We start from the raw sequence: 21289 nt of genomic DNA, 5'->3' as shown, positions 1-21289 counted from the left end.
TAGAAAAATTATGTAACTTGCCTAAGTTCCCACAACTAGGAAGTTGCAGAGCTAGAATTTGAATAAAAGCCTGTCTGCAAAGCAGGTTCTGTAACTAGTATGCCAATCTGCTGGAAGGAAAGAGTTTAGTGCCCATGCCTTCTTGAACTACAGATGCTTCAAGTCCTTTGCCAGTTGGATGGTCCAAATACTTCTTCAGAGTCAATATAGCTGTGACCTTCCCCTGTTTAGCTAGGGACTAGGCAGGAATATGGAGTGACACTTCATTCATTCCTCACCTTGACACCTCTTCAGACTGAAACATTTACTGGAGGAATGCCCTCTTCAGTGCTAGGCATCTGAGGGCTGGTGTCCCACGGAAGAGAGAAGCACAGGAAGCAGCCCCAGGGTCTTGTGACTAGTGAGCAGTGGGCTGAAATGCCCCCAGGTTTACAGCCCTCTGCTAGATACTGTGTGGGAGAGACAGACAAATCAGCTGCCAGTCTGTCCCTTAAGGAATCTGCAGACTGATCATTGAGATACAGTAACCAAGAGTCACTATGCTAGAAGGGGAGAAACCGTCGAAACACAGTTCTTGTCTCTGGTTTTTGTGTCTTTCTCCAGGAGGGAGGTTTTGCCACATCTTTCCTGGACTAGGCAGCCGGCCCTGGCAACGGGGCTGCCCTGGGGCCACAGAGTTGGTGGTCCTAAGGCCTCTCTGGAGGCTCACAGAGGCCCCTTTCGGTAGGGCTTTCAGGTGGCGGGTGACGCCAGATGGGGCAGTCTGCGCAGAATCCCAGGAGGCAGGCCTCAGATGAGGAAGTCAGTGAGGCCTAAGGTTGCTCGGTGTCGAGGCTCTGGGACAAGCCTTTGGAGGGCAGAAACTCAAGAGAGCGAGGGAGTAGGCAGATTCCTCGGGATCCAGACGCTGTAGAGACATCTCGGGCTCGGCTGGCCCGGAGCTACGATCCGGCACGATTCTCGGTGAGGGAGGAGTTCAGGGTAGCCAGACTGATGAAGGTGAGGATCAGCCCGAAGAGGCTCGTTGAGAAAGGCCCCAAGGATGCCGGGGGACAGCACTTGGTTCTGCGGGCAGGTAGGCCCTGAGGCATCGCAGGGCTCTGAGGAAAGCAGGCGGTGAGGACTGTGGCTTGAGGGCGCACTGTGCGTCTTGGCAGCGGAGCGCTGGGATGGGACGCGCCGGCGTGCCGAGTGCAGACAAATCCCACAGAGGAAAGGCCAACAGCGGGCAGCGAGCCCAGCTCGCACCAACCGCTGCGGCGCCTAGAAAGGCCCGCCCCCTCCCCTCCACGCCCGATTCTCATTGGCGCCTCCCAACTCTCTGCGGATTGGTTACCTCTGGGTCCAATTAGCCTGGCCTGAGCCCTCCTTCCGGTGAGAGAGACATCGGCCCCCAGAGAAAGCGGAAGAGCGCGCAAGCGCGCGCTTCACAAAGTCAAGGTAGCTTGAGGGGCTGGGTTTGCGTGCCCAAAGGCTATGAAGTGCGGGAGACAGAGTGAAAGGGAAAAAGCGTTGAGAGAGCAGAGCCTGCGGGGAGTGGAGAAATTAAATAAAACTGCGGGCCTTAAATTAAGAGGCTAGGATTTGGTGGGTGAGGCCTTGAGGGGCGTGGTCTGTGGGGCCAGGTCTTTTGACAGGTAGAGCCCCTTCCGAGTGGGCAGGACCATCGAGGGGCGGGTACTGACTGGAAATGTCAGTGGTCTCCCTTCTGCTGGGTAGCATGGGCCATCGCACTCTAGCCTCCTTCCCGGCCCTATGGGCCTCCATCCCCTGTCCACGCTCTGAGCTGCGCCTGGACCTGGTTCTGGCTTCTGGACAGTCTTTCCGGTGAGTGACCCTGAGTCTTGGCTCCTCAGCACCGCAGGCCCTGGGTGCAAAGGAACGTTGGGGGTGAAGGAAGGGTACCAAAGAGACCGAAGCACGAGTGGTGATCCTGTTAACTCCTTTATAAGGTGGAAAAGCCTGCGCGGTGCTGTTGCGAGAATTACATAGTATAATTGGTGTAAAAGAAAGCACTTGTGTTTTGCAGTTCGTGAGTCAGTTTTGTATGTGAAGCAGTTATAGGATAGGAGGGCCCCAAAGGGTGCAGAAAGGGGCATTGAGTGCTAGGGCTGCCATATGCCTGGGAGCGCAGGTGGAGGGAGCAAAGCCCTGCGCACTGGAGTGGCGTGCTGGCCGACCAGGTATGGACCCTGACCCAGACTGAGGAGCATCTTTACTGCACTGTGTACCGAGGGGACAAGGGCAGGGTTGGCAGGCCCACACTGGAAGAGCTAAAGGCCGTGCAACAGTACTTCCAGCTGGATGTCAGCCTTGCTCCACTGTATCACCATTGGAGTTCCGTGGACCCCCACTTTAAAGAGGTGGCTCAGAAATTCAAGGGTGAGTACAGAGCCTGAGGCAGAGGTTGGGTTGCTTGTGATTTGGTTAAGTTACTCGGTTTCACCATCTGTAAAGAGATTATATTTATCTGAGAATTTTATGAGGATTAAAGAAGATAATACATATAAAGTGCCTAGAATAGTGCCTGACACACAGTAATTATTATTACTACTGTTAATGTCCTGCTGGCAACCATAGTGAAGTGACAGGGATATTGAGCCAAATCCTGGCTGTGTGATCTGGGGCTGGTGACATCGTTCATTCTGTAAATGTTGCAGAGCATCATCTATGTGACTGGGAATACCACAGTGAACGAAACAAATCCCCAACCTTGTACTGCTTACATTGTGCGTTATTTGTCTGTGGAATGGGATAACACAAACCTCACAAGGTGCTACAAAGAATGAGAGCTCCAGTGTTACTGTCTTTAACAACACTGTCCCTTATTCCCCTAGGATCCCATTGGAGCCTAGGATCTGAGGGTAAGAAGAGGTCACTACCAACAGCAGGTGATTTCTCATTTCCCTACCTTTCTGGTCCCCAGGTGTGCGACTCCTGCGACTGGACCCCATCGAATGCCTTTTCTCTTTCATCTGTTCCTCCAACAACAACATTGCTCGCATCACTGGCATAGTGGAACGGCTCTGCCAGACCTTTGGACCTCGGCTCATCCAGCTTGATGATGTCACCTACCATGGCTTCCCCAGCTTGCAGGCCCTGGCTGGTGAGTAGCTGGGTCCCTGGCTCCAGGCCTTACAACCGCTTTCAGGGTCTGTTGAGTTCTCCCCTGATGCCTTTCTTCCATCTCAACGCTTTCTGCCTTTTTAAATACTGCTCTCATCCAGAACCACCCTGCCTGGTCTGGTCAGCCCCAGTTATACCTCATCTTCCTTGTCCCTGAATTGTCAGCACTTCAGTGGTCTGTGCTTTTTGCCCATGAGTTCAATGGCTCATCAGAAGACATCTATATACAGTGTACAGTAGTTTGGGCTTAAGATACATGTTCTAGAGATAGCCTCCCTGGGACTGAATTTCAACTCTGGCACTTGACTTCTGTCTATATGACCTTGAGCTCATTATATAGCCTCTCTGTGCCTCAGGTTCTTAATCCATTGAATGGGATAACAATAGCTCCAACCTGTCAGAGTTTCAAGAGGGTTGAGTAAAAGAATGCACACGGTGCACCTAGCATAGTGTTTGGCATACAGGAAGTAAGCAGAAAATTCAAATTATTATCTCTGCTGTGAACCCAACAATTCTGCATCCAAAAACACACATGTTCTTCATGGGAGCGCTGTGAGGGATGTATTTTACAGAGGCAAGTACATCAGTTGGCAGATGTGAGAACAAGCTGGAAAAAGTGCTTAGTGCCTGCATAGCAAAGACACAGCCCCCGCTAGAGAAAACAGAATGTTTTGGGTGCTTAGAAAGCCCATCTTGGGTCTCAGCTCCCAGCTTAGTTGTCATAATACCTCTGGGAATTCATTCACTTCTCCAAGCTTCTCTTGTTTGTGGAATAGGAATGACAGTTTCTATCCAGAAGGGTTTGAGGCATGAATAAGGCAGTCGTGAGGTAGTGCAGTGCAGTGGGTTAAGAGCACCGGCTTGGTGTCCTAGACCTCAGTGCAAGGTCCCATCTGTGTCCTTTCTTGAGCAAGTTACTTAATCTCCTCTAAGCACTCATTTTCTTCATCTGTAAAGTGGGAAGAACAGTAGTATTGTCATCAAGGTCCTTGAGAAAAGCATGTAATAGAAACTGCTACTGTTATTATGACTATTACTTTATTTATTTTTTAGATTATTTGTCTGCTCTGGGTCTTCATTGCTATGCATGGGCTTTCTCTAGTTGTGGCAAGCAGGGCCTACTCTTCATTGGGGTGGTTGGGCTTCTTATTGCGGTGGCTTCTCTTATTGTGGAGCACAGGCTCTAGGACTCGTGGACTTCAGTAGCTGCAGCTCTAGAGCACAGGCTCAGTCGTGTGGCACACAGGTTTAGTTCCTCTGAGGCATGTGAGATCTTTTAGGACCAGGGGTTGAACCCATGTCCCCTGCATTGGCAGGTAGACTCAACCACTAGACCACCAGGGAAGTCCTATGTATTATTTTAGATCATGAATGTGAATTCATAAATTCACACCCTTTGGAAAGGTTAAAGAACTCAACTGAGGAGTTCTTCCACTAGCAAGTCCTTCTCAATCCCTGCTCCAGTGCACAGCACATAGTGCTCAGAAAACATTTGTAGAGGGGCAGAACCCAGGCTTCACTCTTTCCTTTGTATATGCAAGTGTCCTGGGGTCTCCCAGAGGATGGCAAGGTAGGAGAAGGGTACTTAGGAAAAGCATACGTGTCATTTACAGGGCTCACACACTAGCCTGGTGACAGGAAGGATTTGAGAATGTCTGACTCCTGTTCTCCTCCTCACTCCCCCACAGGGCCAGAGGTGGAAGCTCAGCTCAGGAACCTGGGCCTGGGGTACCGTGCCCGCTTTGTGAGTGCCAGTGCCCGAGCCATCCTGGAAGAACGGGGTGGACTTCCCTGGCTGCAGCAGCTGCGCAAGGCCCCCTATGAGGAGGCTCACAAGGCCCTCTGCACCCTGCCTGGAGTAGGCACCAAGGTGAGGCCCGGCGTTGGGAGGGGGGCAGGTAGAAGCTACTCTCACTCCCCATGCAGAGAGTAGCAGAGGAGGAGACAAGGCAGTCCTGAGAGCTGGGTGTGGGCTTGGCTTCTGGAGGCAGAGTGGGAGGGAGAAAGGATACCAGCAGATGTTTTATTAGAGAAAATGTAGAATGCAGAAAGTGTATAAAAGACATTGCTCTTTGAATGCATTTTTAGAAAAACCATTTGTCCAGGTACATACGTACACTGCTGTATGTGTGCAGAAACTTCTGAAAGGAATCATAGGGAACTCAATAGTGGTTACCTTTTGGAAGACAAATAAGATGTTTCCAACTTTTTTTTTTAAACACCGTACTGTGTGACATGCAAGATCTTAGTTCCCTGACCAAGGATTGAACCCATTCTCCCTGCATTGGGAGCTCAGAGTCTTAACCTCTGGATCACCAGGGAAGCTTTCCACTTTTCATTTTGTTCTTCCCTTAAAATTATATGTACTTACAGAACTTTTAAAAAAATTTTATTAAAGGATAATTGCTTTACAGAATTTTGGGGTTTTTAATTTTTTTTATTAAAGGATAATAGACCTTCTTGTTTAATATCAAGAATGGTTAGGTATCAGAAAGATGATTGGGAATTTGGTATTTATTGTTTTATTTTTTATATTTCTCTGTACTTTAAAAATAAATTTTTATTTAAATTACTCTTTTTAATGGGCTCTGAACTCCAGCCTAACATTAAATCTTGGTTCTGAGTCTCCCTATCTGTGTAACTTTGTCCAAATCACTTCACCTTCAGGACTTGTTTTCTTGTCTACAATAAACCTTCTTCTCAGGTTATGATGAAACTGGCACACATAAGATGTTTACCCAGTAGCACTCTTGTCACAGCTGTTTTTTAAATTATTAATAGAAAATACAGTAAGAGTGTCCTCAGAGTGGAGAAGGAAGCATTTGGCTTTGGGACTAGAAGCAGGTTGCTGACTGGACCCTGCCATTCCTTTGTGGCTTACTGTGGCTTACTCTTTGTCTGTCAAAGGTGGCTGACTGCATCTGCCTAATGGCACTGGAGAAACCCCAGGCTGTGCCCGTGGATGTCCACGTGTGGCAGATTGCCCAGCGTGACTACAGCTGGCACCCCACCACCAGCCATGCCAAGGGCCCGAGCCCCCAGGCCAACAAGGAACTGGGTAAGGAGAAAGAGTGGGATGTCAGGGCTGGTATGTGTGGGCTGAGGTGGTAGAAATACACTCTCCCTAAAACCCCACCCTTGTGGACAGAGAGCACAAGGGGCCATTTAACATCACCTCACCACTTCTGGTTTAGGTAATTTTTTTTTTTTTTTTGGTTTAGGTAACTTTTTCCGGAACCTGTGGGGACCTTATGCTGGCTGGGCCCAAGCAGTGAGTGTACCTAGGCTTCCCCTCCAACTCCAGCCCAGACCCCATATGACTTCTCCCTGGCCCTGACCTATTTTCTTCTGCCTCCATTGCTGTCCCAGTCGAGCCTAAAGGACTCTCTACCCCAGCCCTGCCACCCATGAGCCCTTACAGCTCCCCACACTGCCCCACCAGTCCTGACTGCAGTGTGCCCTCTCCCCACTCAGACTCCCACCCCTCTTCCCCAGGTGCTGTTCAGCGCTGATTTGCGCCAACTCCAGCGAGCTCAGGAGCCACCAGCAAAGCGCAGAAAAAGGTGCACAGGGCCGGAAGGCTAGGTGGGGGCACAGAGAAAGGGATTCCCCAAACACCCCTCCCTACTGCTCCCTCCTACTCTCACCCGTCCAGTCTCATGTTGGAAAGGGGACTTCCTATAGCTATCTCAGGGGCCAGACACCCTCAAATCAAGCAGTTTGCACAACCATGTGGGGTATAGGTTGTCTGAGGAGACAGAGCTGCCTGTGGTTTTAATCTCTTATCTTTATTGTAAGAAGGAACAATAAAATAGAAATATTTGTATGGAAAATGCAGTGGAGGGGTGATACGGAAAGGGGTGTGGAGGGGGTGGGGCAGGGTACCTCCCCAGTTCAGGGAGGGAGGGAGAGTAGGCCATCCCCAACCCTTCCTGCATAGCAGATCCTGACCCTGGATCCAGGCCCCTAGAGCTGGGGGTGCAGAGAGGGGGACAGTTCTGGGCTGGGCTCCACACAGCAGTCACGACAGCAGCAGCCAGCCACCGGCCCTACATGGGAAGAGAGAGCAGAGCTGATCACAGGAGCAGACCCTCCACTCCAGCCTGGGCCACTCTCCATGGACCTCCCATGCCCTTGCACAGAGCCCTCTTCTCACCCCCGGCTGCTGGTGCCAGGAGCTCCCCACGACTCGCTGTCTGTCCCTGCCCCTCCTGGCTGGTGCCCAGCTGTAGCTTCCTCATGTGCCGCACCACGGCTGTGGCATTGAAGGCTTGCTGTGGAGAAAGGCAGAAGAAGGGACTTTTGAGAGAGTAGGAGATCGTGGGGCAGGGTCTGTTGGTAGAATTCTTAATAGCAGTTCTGTTATTTTCATTCAAGTGATATTGGTTGATCCCCAAAACCCCCTGAAACCTCTACAAGACTTCATTATATTCAGTCACATTATATAGTTACACACACATACACACACGTATAAAATATATGTAGATGTATAATTTTTCATATAATTCACATTCACATAATAGTAAACACTTTGTATAGCATTGTGTGTCAGGTAGTGTTCTAAACACTTATCATAATAGATCATTTAATCTTCCTGAAAGTCTTTGAGGTGGGCAGTATTAGTGTCAGCACTGTCAAAGGAGGAAAACAGGCACAGAGAGGTTAAATGACCTGCACAGCTGTATGTGTATCATTCTCTATTCAACCTGTCCACTGAAATGCCCCTTGAATTTACCATGTCCTAAATCAAAATCTCCCCCAAAACAAGTTTCTGGCCCCAGGATCTCCATCTAAGTGATGGCACCATCATCCACCTTGTCCCCAACCAAAGTCTTGGGCGAGCCCTGGTCACCCCCGCTCTCTTCCAGTATCCATTCTAACATCACTTCTTGTTGGTTCTGCCTCCCAAACAACTCCTGGTCCAGTGTTCTCTGTTCACACTGTCACTGCTCTGATTCAAGCCCTCACTGTCTCCTGACCGCATCTCTGCCACAGTCCCCTAAAGGGTCTCCCAGCCTTCACTCTGCCTTTAAGCATCTTGAGAGCCCCTTGTAAAGGTCAGGTTTCAGCTGAAAATCCTGCCGGAGCTCCTCAGCATCCTCACCATCAAGTCAGTGCTCTACTGTGGGACCCAAGCCCCCAGGCAGCCTGGCCCTAACCTGTCTTCAGCCCAGTTTCCTGCCTGCAGCCCCTTCAGTCCTGCCAGGCACTGCCCAGATGGCTGTACTTTCTTCTTCTGGGCCTTTGCACCCTGGTTCCCTCGGCCTCAGACCTTATCCTGCTGTGCCAGACTAATTCCTACTCAGCTCTCAGGCCTGACCAGTCTGTCAGGCCATGACCACTTTAGGCCCCTTCCAGGACCCCATAACTTGGATTATGTCTCCTTGAGAAGAATACACTGTTCTCCCTCTGGTCTTGAAGATCAGGGACCATCACCGGAATAAAGTAGGTGTCACAGCATTGCATGAATGAATGAGACCCTTCAGTAAGCATCCCTGAGCATTTACTGTGTGCCCCACTTGGTGTGAGCTGGAGGCTAGATGGGGGTCGTGGGCTCACCTTCCACTTGCTTTTGGCAAAGTTCTTCTTGATCTGCTCGCTCACGGACTGGTGAATATTCTTATCTAGGGCAGTATCTCCTGCAATCCTAGGACAGGTGTGTATAGAGGGCTGTCGGTGAAGGAAGAGGCAGGCCTAGGGACCCCAGACCCCATCCTAGCCCAAGGCTTGTGGGAGCTCTCACCAGGGGTGCTGCAAGGCCTGCTCACAGGTGAACCTCTTCTCTGGATCCTTCTCCATCAAGTGCTGGATGAAGTCTTTGGCTGAGCCCCCCAGACAAGAGCAAAGACAGCATGGCGGTGCCTGAGAACACCCCCAAGATAGAACCCCCCCCCTCAGGTCTGGCCTGGCATCAAAGCCAGATCTGTCCATGCACTGCCCCACACCACCTGTACTCTTTCTCTAAGTCCCCCGACCCAACCCAGCTCTCCAGCTTTCTCCCTTAAGAATAACTTGTTCTTAGAGAAGATTCACACTGACGTGTAAATGATCAATAATGCCTTCACAGCTTTGCTGCCTAACTGGAGGCACAAAAGGACAGATGAAAACATTAGTGGTGTTGTTTTAGGTACTAGGAAGTCAGTGTGGGGAGGTAGTCTGAAATATACTATGTCTGACCAGGGGCCAGGCAGAGAAAAGCATCCAGGGTGAGGTGTCTGGTCTTAAAGACAGTGCTTAATCTGGGGCTGGGGAATCTGGTGAAGCGAAGAGACCTTCCCTAACTCCCACTCTGCAACCCCCACTCCCCCTCACCCAAGCAGATGAAGCAGGGACTGGAGGTAGGATCAGGGGATGAAAGCAAAGCCCCAAATACCAGAGTCAGAGATGTCGTCCCAGTAAGGAGAGTCAAACTCGTACTCGGCCTTCAAAATCTGTTCAAAGAGTTTGGCATCATTCTCGTCATAGAAGGGAGGATAACCACAGAGCCTGGGCAGGGAGAAACTCATTCTCATTTCTACCGTCAGTGTACACACTGGCTTCCAGAGGGAGCTTTGGTGCGATGTTGAGGTTCAGACAGGACCCCGAGGAAGGAGTTCCCCTTCTACAAAGTGGGGAAATCTAGCTTTCTGCCTTGCTCACTCCTGTCCGACTCCACCGGCTTTCTATTCTGTATTGTGCCACCATCTGTCGTTCCTCAGGGCCTTCGCGCTTGCTCTGTGCTCTCTCTAAGCCACTCTCCCCGAACACTTTGAGTGTCTGGCTCCATCACTTCATTCTGGATGCCACTCATGCCACCTCCTCAGAGCGGCTCCTGACCTCCTTATCTAAAACAGCATCCATCCCATCTCCCTACCTTGCTTTATTTTTCTTCATACATGTCTCACCACTTGCCATTATTTTACAGGTTTATTTACTTGTTTATTTTCTGTCTCCTCTGCTACTAGCATGTCTGCTCCCTGAGGGCAAGCACTTTGTCGTTTTTGTTCTCTGCTAAATCCTCAGCGCTTGGCCACAGTGGTCAGAAACATAGTCTCTATTGAGTGAAATAATACAGTCATTAACTGGTAGAGATAAATATGGATGGCAGGAAGGAAGAAATAGCACAGAGGAAAAAGAGAGCAAAGTAGGGGAGAGAAGTCCAGAGCCACATCCATAACAGCCAGGCCCCCACTCACAGGATATAGGCGATGACCCCGATGGACCAGCAATCCACGGCCTTGCTGTAGGGCTTCTGGGCCAGCACCTCAGGGGCTATGGAGGGAAGGGGACACGGTGTTGACAAATCTCTGCCCGGCAGCTCCCGCTTCTTCCCTGCCCACAGCGCCAGACCAGGGCCCTCCGCACCCACGTATCCTGGGGTCCCACAGGCCGTGGAGAGCACACTGCTGGGGTCTTCCATCTTGGAGAGGCCAAAGTCGGAGATCATGATCTTAGAGTCTTCATCCAGGCTGTAGTACAGCAGATTCTCTGGCTTGGAGGGCGGGAGGGAGGAAAAGGAAAGTTGGAAATGGCCAGAGGCTAACAGAAGCTTCTGCCTCCATAAACACCCCAATGAGCCCCCCTCCCCAAAAGCCACTGTAGTTTTACAGCTACCATCTTGGTTGGAGGCACAAGAAACTCAGGGAAGTTCTCAAGGAAGTTAGAAGTTCCAAAAAGGACAAGGACCTCGGGAGTCTGGGGGGGGCGGAATCTCCTATAAACCTCAGGTATGTATTGTGAAGCCCTGAAGAATTTTTGAGCACCTACTGTATGCCAGATCCTGTGCTGTGCTTCATTTCAGTTCATCCTTACCACATCCCTGCCAGGCCACTGTGAATAATCCCTCTTTACAGATGAGTAAACGGATGCCTTGAGAGGCAAAGTGACTTGCAGTTGGGGATCTATAGTTAGGGAGTGGCTAGGCCAGAATTCAAAGTCAGCTCTATTTCACCCCAGTGCTCTCCTCCTAAAACAGAGTGTGATGTACCACCAAACATGCACCTCATCATCATCTCTGAGGTGTAGGGCTTTGGGGGTTTCTGGCTGTCTTCTTTGTGTTTTGCTGTCATCCAAGTTTTCTACAAAGAGCAAGTGGGAGTTTTATTATCAGAAAAAACCTAAGATGTTACTGAGATAATCACCTTTGTGTTCATTTGAGTTTCAGAACTGGAATGGGGAGGAAGCAGTTTAGGGCTTAAGAGGTCAGACAGAAAGGCAAGGCTTAGCAAGGGGGTGAGAGGTACCCAAGGTCACAGTGGGGAGTTTGCAGAGGTCCCACTCTTGGGTGCCCTAGCTTCCCACACATCTTCATACCCACCTTGAGGTCTCGGTGTACGATGCCCAGGTCGTGTAGGTACTTGACAGCATCCAGCACCTGGAAGATGAGGCGGCTGGCATCCCGTTCCGTGTAGAAGCCTTTTTCCACAATTCGGTCAAACAGCTCACCGCCTGACACCCTGCAGCCAGGGACAGGGCAGTCTGGCCAAGAGAGCAGTGGATGCAGAGAGACCAGGGAGGGGGCAGCAGGGACGGGTGTGAGAAAGGGGTTGACACAAGGCCACTCACAGCTGCATGATGAGATAGAGGTGTCCCCCACTCTCGTAGATGTCATCCAGGGCTACAATGTTGGGGTGCTTGATCCTGAAAGGAGAAATGAGGTGGTTCAGAGCCGAGGACAGTTCAGCCACCTCCCTACCCTCATCTTAAGGAAGCACTGCCTGCAAACCAGGGCAGGATGAGCCAAAGATCTGGGTCCCAAAGGGAAAAGCTGCTTTACCATGATGTGTTATAGTGTCACGGAGGTTAACACTGGGCTCTGGCATCTCACAGACCTGAGTCCTCATTTGCCTCTGCCATGTGCTATTGAGGGCAAGTCTCACCTCACAGTGCTGACTACTATAGGATTTTAACACTTGTCTGGGTTTATAAATTTGCCAGCCTCTCCCACCAGCATGTCATTTCTACAAGACCGGCAGCTTTATCTTGCTGACCACTGTTCCTCCACACCTAGTGCAGACTGAATACTCACTAATATTCACTGAATTGAGTAACCTCTCCAGACCTCAGTTTTTTAAAATCTGTATTATGAAGCCAGTGATAGTACTTCCCTCCAAGTACTGAGGTGAGGATCACGTGAAGAAATGCAGGGAAGAATCTTGGCACAGTGCCTGGCGCACAGTGCCTGGCACACAGTAAACACTCCAGAAATGAACCAATGATGGTGAGTGAATTTGATGGAAGGCTTGGCTCTGCCACAGACTTGCTGTGTGACCTTAGGCAAGTCCTTTGTCCTCTCTGGGCCTCAGTCTTCCCAACCCAGTGGTAGAAATGATTATTTTGTCCCTGCTCAGGGTGGTGAGAAAGCTCAGGTGGGAGGCTCGAAGTGGAGATTCTATATGAGCTTTCCAGTGGGAACAGCAGGTTTCCCATCAGCATGAGGAGTTCAGAGACCATCTGGTTGTTGTCAGGGTATCAGCAGATGGGTGTTTTTAAACTTGTGAGGTGGTGTAATACGTGAGGCAACTTGAGGTAGGTCTAGAGATAGCATCAGCAGAGATACATGGGTTCAAGACGTGTTCAAGGATTGACCTTTAGATATGACTGGACATTAAACCATTGTAAAGAAGCAGTGGCATGTTAATCACATCAGTCGTGTTTGCTCTCGTGCCAGGCACTTGAAGTAAAGGACCTCTAATCCCCCCCACATCCTACCAAGTGGAGATAATTACCCCTATTTACAAATGAGCAGTTTGAGGCTCAGAGAGGTTAGGTGATTTGCCCAAAGCAGAGAGAGGAGGGGAGTGGGATGGGTCAAGGCAGGGTTAACCCACAGCAGGAACAGAATTTGCTCCACGCACTTGTGTAGGACAGCGATCTCGTTCTCCATGCTGCCCTCCTTGCCCTCCAGAGCCTTCTTGGCGATACATTTGATGGCTACCAGCTTCTGAGTCCTCTTATCTTCTGCCAGGATGACCTCAGAGAAGGCTCCTCTGCGGGGAGAGGGGATTCATGAGATGGAGAGCAGGAACCTCAGCTTGCCTCCAGCCTCTCCATCCCCCTATGGGTTACATGACCATCCCCAGGACAAGGAGGTGGAATGAGCCTCCCTCTATCACCCGTTCACCTCTGGTGCCAGAGGTGCCCCAGCCCCTCCCTGGCCACAGTAACTGGGTCCTGTGATGTGATGTAAGCCAGGTTACTGGCACTTTGAGAATGAGGTGTTCTTTCCTGCTAAGTTGGTAGGATGTAAGCCTGGAGCTAATGGTGGTCATCTTTGCCACCACTTGGGGAGAGCCTGCTTGAGAATGAAACCAACACAAAGGAAATCAGAGCAGAGAAACAGTCAAAGACAGTTTCCTAATAATATCATGTGAGCCCCTGTATCCCATACCTGAAGTTTACTCCCTAGGCTTTTTGATTATGTGCATGACTGATTCATTCCTTTTTCTGCAAAAGCCAATTTGAGTCATGGCTTATTTAACACCCTTTAGAACCATGAAGAACATCAGCATCACCTGCTAGCTTTTCAGAACTGTGGAATCTTGGGCCCCACCTTAGACCTACTAAAATCAGAAGCTGCATTTTAACCAGATCCAATACTTAGGCCACCTAATGCAAAGAGCCAACTCACTGGAAAAGACCCTGATGCTGGGAAAGGATTGAAGGCAAAAGGAGAAGGGGGCAGCGGAGGATGAGATGGTTCGACAACATCACCAACTCAATGGAGGTGAATATGAGCAAACTCCAGGAGATAGTGGAGGACAGAGGAGCCTGGCAGGCTACCTACAGTCCATATAGGGTCACAAAGAATCAGACATGACTTAGAGACTGAACAACAGGTGATGTGTATGTTCACTGAAGTTTGAGAAGCAGTGCTTTTGAAGTCTTAGAAAGGAGCATACTCATTTTCACTAAAGTTCACTGGTTAAGGAATGAGTGTTGACTAGTGCTCTCTAGAACTATTTGCTTTTCCTGGGATAAGTCATAGTCAATGAACAGCATCTCATGGTGAAATCTCAATCATCAGACTAACTAGTGACTACAATAGCCTCATTGCAGGCTTCCAGTCTTGTCCCTCTTCAATGTACCCTCTATACTGTGGCCAGAATGACTATCCTGAATTGCAAATCTGCCACAAAGTCTTAAATGTTACCCTGTGGCTCATGAGATTACTTCCAGCCTCTATATCTTGGCTTCGAGGCCTTACCTGACCTGTTCCTCTCTTTCCTCAGTGTCTTCCACTCTTCCCCCAGCCTCTGATTATAAGCTCCACCAGACTCTGTCTCTTTCCACACATAACATACCTCTGAGCCTTTGTTTATGCCATTCCTCCTGCCTGGAATGCCTTCTCCCTGTCTGACAAGTACTCTCCTACCCATCCTTCAATCCCCAGCTCTAATGCCCCCTTCTCCAGAAAGTTATTCCCCACACAGAAGCCGCTGCTCTCTGGGCTCAACAAGTCCTCTTTTGCGAACTTAGCTAGAGCACAGCACACACCCGGTTGTCATTTTCCGTGGGTCTGTCTCCCTCACAGGTTTGGGATCAACTTGAGGGGCAGAGATCAGGTTTGAGTTATTTTTGGATTCTCACCATGGAGAACAGAGCCATGCCCAGCTTCAGTTCCAAAACCTAGGCCAGAACCCCCAGTTCTTGGCAGTCAGTTTAAAAAACTGGCTCCTTCATTCTCGCCTACTTTCTTGTCACAGGAACCCAGAGCAAGAACAGCCTCTGTTCCACCCCGTCAGCCAGAAGTGAAAACTCCGGGCCACTCGGGCCATACAAGGCCACCACAGGGCCTGGGATGTAGGAAACAGGAAGCAGTGATCAACTGGCCAGAGGAAGCACCACCCTGGACCCAGCCTCCCTAGCCAGGCAGGCCCACGAGTGAGGACCCGCCGCACCCTACCCCCCAGCTCAGGGACAGCTCCCCCTTCTCTCCTGCCACGGAGACTCACGTTCCCAGAACATCTCGGAAGTCGTAAATGTCTCTAATGTCCTCCGCCTGCTTCCAGCTGGGGCCTTCCACTGCCCCCGGCATGGCCCACTGCCCTCCGGCCACAGCCAGGGCTCCTGGGAAAGGGAATCGAAGAAGACTCAGCAGGGCTCAGACTTAGCGAAGTCTGGGGAACTTAGCAAAGGCCCCATTGAGCATGCAGTTATTCATCCTTGATTCATTCATTTGACAAAATCATCCAACATTCATTCACAGGCCATTTGTTCATTCAGCAACATCCATTCATTATATCCTTAAGCCTAGAGGAAAATCCTTCAGGTGGCAGCAAAATTCTTTATTCAATAAAGTCACTCATTCAGCTCACCTCCCAATTTCTCCCTCTCTAAATCCAAACACACGAGGGGATACTGAACTCTAGGAGGACAGCAAAGAAGACCCCAGAACAATTTGTAGAAACACACAGCCCCGGAGAATCCCCTGTCCCCAGAACCGGGAATGTCACTGCCCCACCCTGGGAATCTCTGGGGTGTCTCCTCTCCCTCCTCCTCCTCCCTTGCCAAGCCTCTCGGAAATCAGGTTTCCGGCAGCCTGGGCTTCCAGCAATATCTCAGCCACGTTTTTAAATAGCTCCTTCTGCACTGTTACCACAGCAACAGCAGGCACAGCTGGAGTTACCCAGGCCTCCCGTTACCCCTCTCAGTCCTGACTCCCCATCTGGGTCCCAGCAGCCTGAGAAAGGGTCCCCCCCTAACCTGTCCCCTACTGGCTTCATCTCAGCCTGATCCAGCCTATACTTTTACTCTCTTGAGCCCTTTGTCACAACCAGCAGTAGCGGGTAAGCACTCTCTCCCCAGTTATCAGATGGGGAATGGGGAGCTGAAGTTGGAGATGGATAGGATTTGGTTGGAGATGGACAGCTGCCCAATGAGGCCCCAGCTAAGCTTGCTGAAAGCAAAGGCCTTGGAGGGCACTGCAGGCAGACTAGGACCCATCCAGAAAACACAGCTTCTCAATGCCATCATAAGCCCACGGAAAGGGAGGTCAAAACTCAGCCCAGTGTGCTGTGTGACCTCAGGGAGGGCACTTTCCTTCTCTGTTTCTTCTGCTGGAAAAAGAGGGGAAGGTGCCCTAACTAGAGCCCATGGTATGAGAGTCCAATCTGGATGAGACTTTGTTCCAGGGGGCCTGACCACTCATCCCAGGGGCAGAAACTTCTAGGAAAAGAGACTTGATGGTAAGCTTCAGAGGGCAGGATTTTAAAATCCATTTGGAGGCCTGGCCGAAAAAAAAAAAAACAACCAAACTGACAGTTCCATACATATCCCTGCACCAAGACCCACCCACAACCCTGAAACCAGACACCTGCCCCCAGATCCACACACTCCATCTCCAGATGAGTCTCTGATCACACATGTACACCTAGACATCAGCCCACATCAACTCACCCCCCCAGACACCCTCACACCCAGACATCCTTCCCACACCCCAAAACACATCCACACACACCAGGACAAGATGACACCCAGACAGAACAGATACACACACACATACCTACCTCACCTGTATACCAGACACCCTGGATTCCACACACCTATCACCCTGCAGCTCCTGCACACCCTGTTCAGTGGCTCAAATCATGTCTGACTCTTGTGACCCCATGGACTGTAGCCCACCAGGCTCCTCTCTCCATGGGATTTCCCAGCCAAGAATACTTGAGTGGGTTGCCATTTCCTTTTCCAGGGGATTTTTCCCACCCAGGGATTGATCCTGTGTCTCCTGCTTGGCAGGCGAATTCTTTACCACTAAGCTACCACAGAAGCCCTCCTATACACTCTAGAAGCTCTTAAACTCCAAAATCTTATACATCTAACTCCAAACATCCTCAGGACACAACTATATACCCCCCAACTCTGACTCACTACCCGTTGAGCCAGACCCCAGCACACACAACACTTGGATACAGTCTGTAACAAAAACACGGATTCCCAGACATCCCCACCCAGACGGATACCCTACACACCAACATGCCTGCAACTTCACATTTGATCCACTTGCCTGTGCTAAGACATTCGCACACCCCAATACGGCCGCCACACATCTGTACCTCCAAATGCCCAGTCCTTCCACACTCAGGCCCAGCTGAAGGCAGACACATACACACACATCCCTCCTCACCTTCCCCTTTTACCCGCTCAGTTTCCCACTGGCCACCTGGCACCTGCTGGGCCTGGGGCAGAGCTGGGGAAGAAAGGCCCTACCCTGCCCAAGTAGAGTCCAGCACGCCCAGGCACCCCCTCCCATCTTTGGGAGAGGGTACCCAGCGGATGGGGGTCCCGCCGCCCTCTGGCGCCCAGGGTCGTGGGCGGGGCGGCTCCGGGGCGGTACCTGCGGCTGCCCCGCCGCGGGGCTGGCTGGGAGGCCCGACTTGGCTGGGGCCGAGCTCCGGCCGCCGTCCGCCGCTGCTGCGCTCCTGGCCCGCCAGCCCGCTCTCTCACTGGGGCTCGGTTCGGGCTCCGCTGGCTCCCTCCTCCCGCCTGCGGCTCTGATGTCAATGGAGGAGGAGCCTGCGGCGGAGGGACTGGGGAGGTGAGGCCCCGCTCCGGGGCTGAGGAAGGGGCGCCCGGGGCGGGGTGGGCGCGCGGAGGAGCCCCTCAGTTCAGTCAGAGCATCCGCTGGACTCGTTCTGTCTTTCGTTTCCCGCCGGGGTCCCCGTTTCGCAAAAGGAACCACTGAGGCATAGGGAGATGAAGGGTTCAGAATCAATTGGTCAGAAGCAGAGCTGAATTCGAACCCAAGTCTGTCCGATGCCGGAAGCTGACCTTTTCCACCCTGTCTCTAGAAGTTTCTTTCAGACCAGTTCTGTGAGCTTCCTTAGGGTTGAGCTCTGTCCTCCTCCCCTCCCCGCCACTCCCCACCCCTCCCCACCCAGCCCCGGGAATTAGTCCCTGGGAAGGGCTTGGGAGACTGATGGGAGTGGAGGAATGGGGCCGTAAGGAAAGGCCCACGCAAAAGTAAGCAATGAAGAGAACAGAGGCAGTCGTAGGCTGGGGGCCGCATTCTACTGGCGGGAAAACTAAAAGATCCTTCTCTGAGGAAGAGCTGATGCTCTAATTCCCTACACCTGCCAGGCAGAACAGGTGTGGTGCCCGGAGGGCCTGGGGCGGGGAGGGAAGGGGGAGGAGGGAGAGTTAAATCAGGATCCTGGGGGAAGGCGGCCAAAGAGGATCACGTGATGGGGCCGGCGCTTGGGGCCCGTGGCTCAGGGCCAGGTTGGGGAGGGGAAGCCCGAAACCGCTCCGGGCCGGCAGGCAGGGGGCCAAAGGACCTGACTGACGTCATCTTGTGCAAGGCCTTCCTTGGGAAGACGGTGGGGCGGGGAGGAGCAACTCCCAGGAAGTAGGGGTGGGCCTGGACAGGAGCCAGCCTGAAGGCCCCCGACTCCACCTCCATCACGACTGAGTGCTACCCCGAACTTTTGAATTCCCGCTTTTTCCATCTGGAAATGGGGAGTTGTGCGTTAGTCACTCAGCCAGTCGTGTCCGACTCTTTTTGATCCCATGATTTGTAGCCCGCCAGGCTCCTCTGTCCATGGAATTCTCCAAAGAATACTGAAGTTGGTAGCCATTCCTTTCTTCAGGGGATCTTCCCCACCCAGAGATGGAAGCCAGGTCTCCTGCATTGCAGGCAGATTCTTTACTGTCTCAGCCATGGGGAGAGGAGGAGGCTTAACCCCAAGTCAGTTTCAACTGGCTTTTCCCTCTCTTATCCTCAAGACTGTGTTCTAGGGTAGTCAGTTTGTTATGCCTATTTTACAGGTGAGAAAGGAAGATGGCTGAGGTTTCTAGGACGACTTAACCTGGGTCACACTTTGTCTCCCTGAGTCTCACTTTCTCCATTTGGAATATGGGAATATTGATGACTGACTCAGAGTTCTCCCAAGAATTCTATGAGCTGATGAATGTGAAGTGCCTGGAATACCATTGGGATTTAAAATATGACAGCTAAAATTTACTTTTACTTTAGTATAAACAGAGGCTAAGAGAAGGGACCTGATTTGTCTGGGAATAGGGGCCTAAGTGGCAACTTCCTTTCCCTATATCTCCTTTCCACTGGTTAGATTCTTTCACTTGTCAAGTGACAGAATACCCAGTTAAGCCAGCTTCACCAAAAAGAAACCTAGGGCTTAACATAGCTGAGGCAAGGCTAAAGGAAGAACACCATGGCTCAGCGTCTGAGACTGGAACTGGAGACACAGTACTTGTAGGATTTGCTTCCTCTCATCTCTCCTTGTCTTGATTTTTCTTTACATTTTGGTTTCCTTTCCTCTGCAGAGTGATTTCCTCTGGCTGGAAGCAAGCATGGTGTGACAGCCCCATCTTTTCAACTGAACCCAGCAAAAGAGGAGCTACACCCGGTTTCGTGTATCAGTCTCAGGGAAGGACTATGATGGGCTCTGCTGAACTGACACGCCTATGCCTTTACCCCTGAACCTGTTGGCAGAGGATTAAGGTACTTACAGGGTAAATGTACTGTCATGGGCAACTCCACCAGAGTCACAAGGAGTGAAGACGGCTATATTGCCCAAAGGAATAGCAGTGCTGGGCAGGCACAACCAAAATCCATCCCAGTCCTGCTCCCATCAGAAAAAAAATCAAGTTAATATGTTTTGTTTCTTACTCCTCCAGACTTTTTATAATGTGTATACATATACCCATTTACTCCTATAGCCCCCATCTCCAATGAGCCCCCATATTCAATGAGCATATTTCAAGGTACTAAAAAAGTAAGTCAAGGAAAGTAAAAATATATGGAAAAAAGAAAAGAAAAAAGTAAAGGAAGTAACTCCCTTCTCTCCTTTGTAACTGAAAAAGGACAAAACAGCTCAGACATCGCCATCAGTTCTTGAATCCAACAGAAAATTAACCGTTAGATGTGTGGTCTTTTGAGATTAGAGAAAAATGGAAGAAATCACAAGGAAAAGATGGACAGGCTTATGTACAAACATAACAACCTTTTTTGTTGAGGTATAGTTGATTTACAGTGTGTTCATTTCTGCTGTACAGCAAACTGATTTAGTTCAGTTCAGTTGCTCAGTCATGTCCAACTCTTTGCGACCCCATGGACTGCAGCACGCCAGGCTTCCCTGTCCATCACCAACTCCCGGAGCTTACTCAAACTCACATCCATTGAGTTGGTGATGCCATCCAACCATCTCATCCTTTGTCGTCCCCTTCTCCTCCTGCCTTCAATCTTTCCCAGCATCAGAGTCTTTTCCAGTGAGTCAGCTCTTTCCATCAGGTGGCCAAAGTATTGGAGTTTCAGCTTCAGTGTCAGTCCTTCCAATGAATATTCAGGACTGATTTTTTCTTTAGGATGGACTGGTTGGATCTCCTTGAAGTCCAAGGTACTCTCAAGAGTCTTCTCCAACACCACAGTTCAAAAGCATCAATTCTTCAGCACTCAGCTTTCTTTGTAGTCTAACTCTCACGTACACACATGACTACTGGGAAAACCTTATATGTATACATACACACACACATATATATATATATATTCTTTTTTATATCCTTTTCCATTATTTTTATATTCTTATCCATTTTATCATAGGATACTAAATACAGTTCTCTGTGCTATACAGTAGGACCTTGCTGTTTATCCATTCTATACATAATAACTTACATCTGCTAACCCCAGCCTCCACTCCACCCTTCCCCTCCCTGCCTCCCCCTTGGCAACCACGTCTGTACCCTGTGTCCGTGAATCTGTTTCTGTTTCATAGATAGGTTCATTTGTGTCATATTTTATTTATTTATTTATTGGCTGTGCTGTGGCACAGTTTGCATGATTTTAGTTCCCGACCAGGGTTTGAACCTGAACCACAGCAGTGAAAGTGCCAGTTCCTAACCACTGGACCAGGGAATGACCAGGAAATTCCCTGTGTCATATTTTAGATTCTACCTATAAGTGATACCATACGTATTTGTCCTTCTTGGTCTTAATTAACTTACTGTAACAATCTCTAGTTGCATCCATGTTGCTGCAAATAGCATTATTTTGTTCTTTTTATGGCTGAATAGTATTCCATTGTATATATGTACCATGTCTTCTTTATCCATTCATCTGTTGTTGGACATTTAGCTCGTTTGCATGTCTTGGCTATTGTGAATGGTGACATAGGGATGCATGTATCTTTTGGGATTAGCTTTTCATCTGGGTATATGCTCAGGAGTG

The 21289-nt window shown here is 50.2% G+C and overlaps 2 protein-coding genes across 7 annotated transcripts; one reads left to right on the top strand and one right to left on the bottom strand.

Moving 5' to 3' along the window:
- Positions 790-6952, top strand: OGG1 (8-oxoguanine DNA glycosylase). Of its 4 annotated transcripts, none has more exons than XM_018038319.1 (8): positions 790-963; positions 1720-1827; positions 2135-2382; positions 2927-3106; positions 4815-4996; positions 6034-6184; positions 6348-6397; positions 6622-6952. In XM_018038319.1, the coding sequence occupies exons 2-8, from the start codon at positions 1721-1723 to the stop codon at positions 6709-6711; spliced, it is 1008 nt and encodes a 335-aa protein (XP_017893808.1). In that variant the 5' UTR covers positions 790-963; position 1720; the 3' UTR covers positions 6712-6952. The 4 variants fall into 4 exon arrangements, with proteins under 4 accessions (XP_017893808.1, XP_017893807.1, XP_013828891.1 ...); XM_018038318.1 differs by lacking the exon at positions 790-963 and adding an exon at positions 970-1440; XM_013973437.2 differs by lacking the exon at positions 790-963 and having other exon boundaries at positions 970-1827.
- Positions 6896-17929, bottom strand: CAMK1 (calcium/calmodulin dependent protein kinase I). Of its 3 annotated transcripts, none has more exons than XM_018038316.1 (12): positions 17444-17929; positions 15060-15174; positions 12963-13094; positions 11671-11745; positions 11423-11561; positions 10471-10597; positions 10302-10377; positions 9500-9612; positions 8870-8948; positions 8686-8773; positions 7283-7400; positions 6896-7175 (listed from the first exon to the last, which is right to left on the bottom strand). In XM_018038316.1, the coding sequence occupies exons 2-12, from the start codon at positions 15140-15142 to the stop codon at positions 7093-7095; spliced, it is 1113 nt and encodes a 370-aa protein (XP_017893805.1). In that variant the 5' UTR covers positions 15143-15174; positions 17444-17929; the 3' UTR covers positions 6896-7092. The 3 variants fall into 3 exon arrangements, with proteins under 3 accessions (XP_017893805.1, XP_005695687.2, XP_017893806.1); XM_005695630.3 differs by lacking the exon at positions 17444-17929 and adding an exon at positions 17317-17398; XM_018038317.1 differs by lacking the exon at positions 17444-17929 and adding an exon at positions 17234-17250.

Source organism: Capra hircus, chromosome 22 (genome assembly GCF_001704415.2).
Source record: "Capra hircus breed San Clemente chromosome 22, ASM170441v1, whole genome shotgun sequence".
NCBI classification, from domain to species: domain Eukaryota; kingdom Metazoa; phylum Chordata; class Mammalia; order Artiodactyla; family Bovidae; genus Capra; species Capra hircus.
The sequence above is the reverse complement of the archived record's forward strand: the minus strand, read 5'-3'. Positions and strand labels throughout refer to the sequence as shown.

Bases quoted from the DNA above. Each gene is read 5' to 3' on its own strand.
- OGG1 (XM_013973437.2), top strand. From the start codon at position 1,691: ATGTCAGTGGTCTCCCTTCTGCTGGGTAGCATGGGCCATCGCACTCTA. The intron at 1,828-2,134 runs GTGAGTGACCCT...CTGGGAGCGCAG, and splicing joins GCTTCTGGACAGTCTTTCCG to GTGGAGGGAGCAAAGCCCTG. The intron at 6,398-6,621 runs GTGAGTGTACCT...CCTCTTCCCCAG, and splicing joins ATGCTGGCTGGGCCCAAGCA to GTGCTGTTCAGCGCTGATTT.
- CAMK1 (XM_005695630.3), bottom strand. From the start codon at position 17,359: ATGGGAGGGGGTGCCTGGGCGTGCTGGACTCTACTTGGGCAGG. The intron at 8,949-9,499 runs GTATTTGGGGCT...TGGGGGGCTCAG, and splicing joins GGACGACATCTCTGACTCTG to CCAAAGACTTCATCCAGCAC. The intron at 7,176-7,282 runs GTGAGAAGAGGG...CTTCCCATGTAG, and splicing joins CCTGGCACCAGCAGCCGGGG to GGCCGGTGGCTGGCTGCTGC.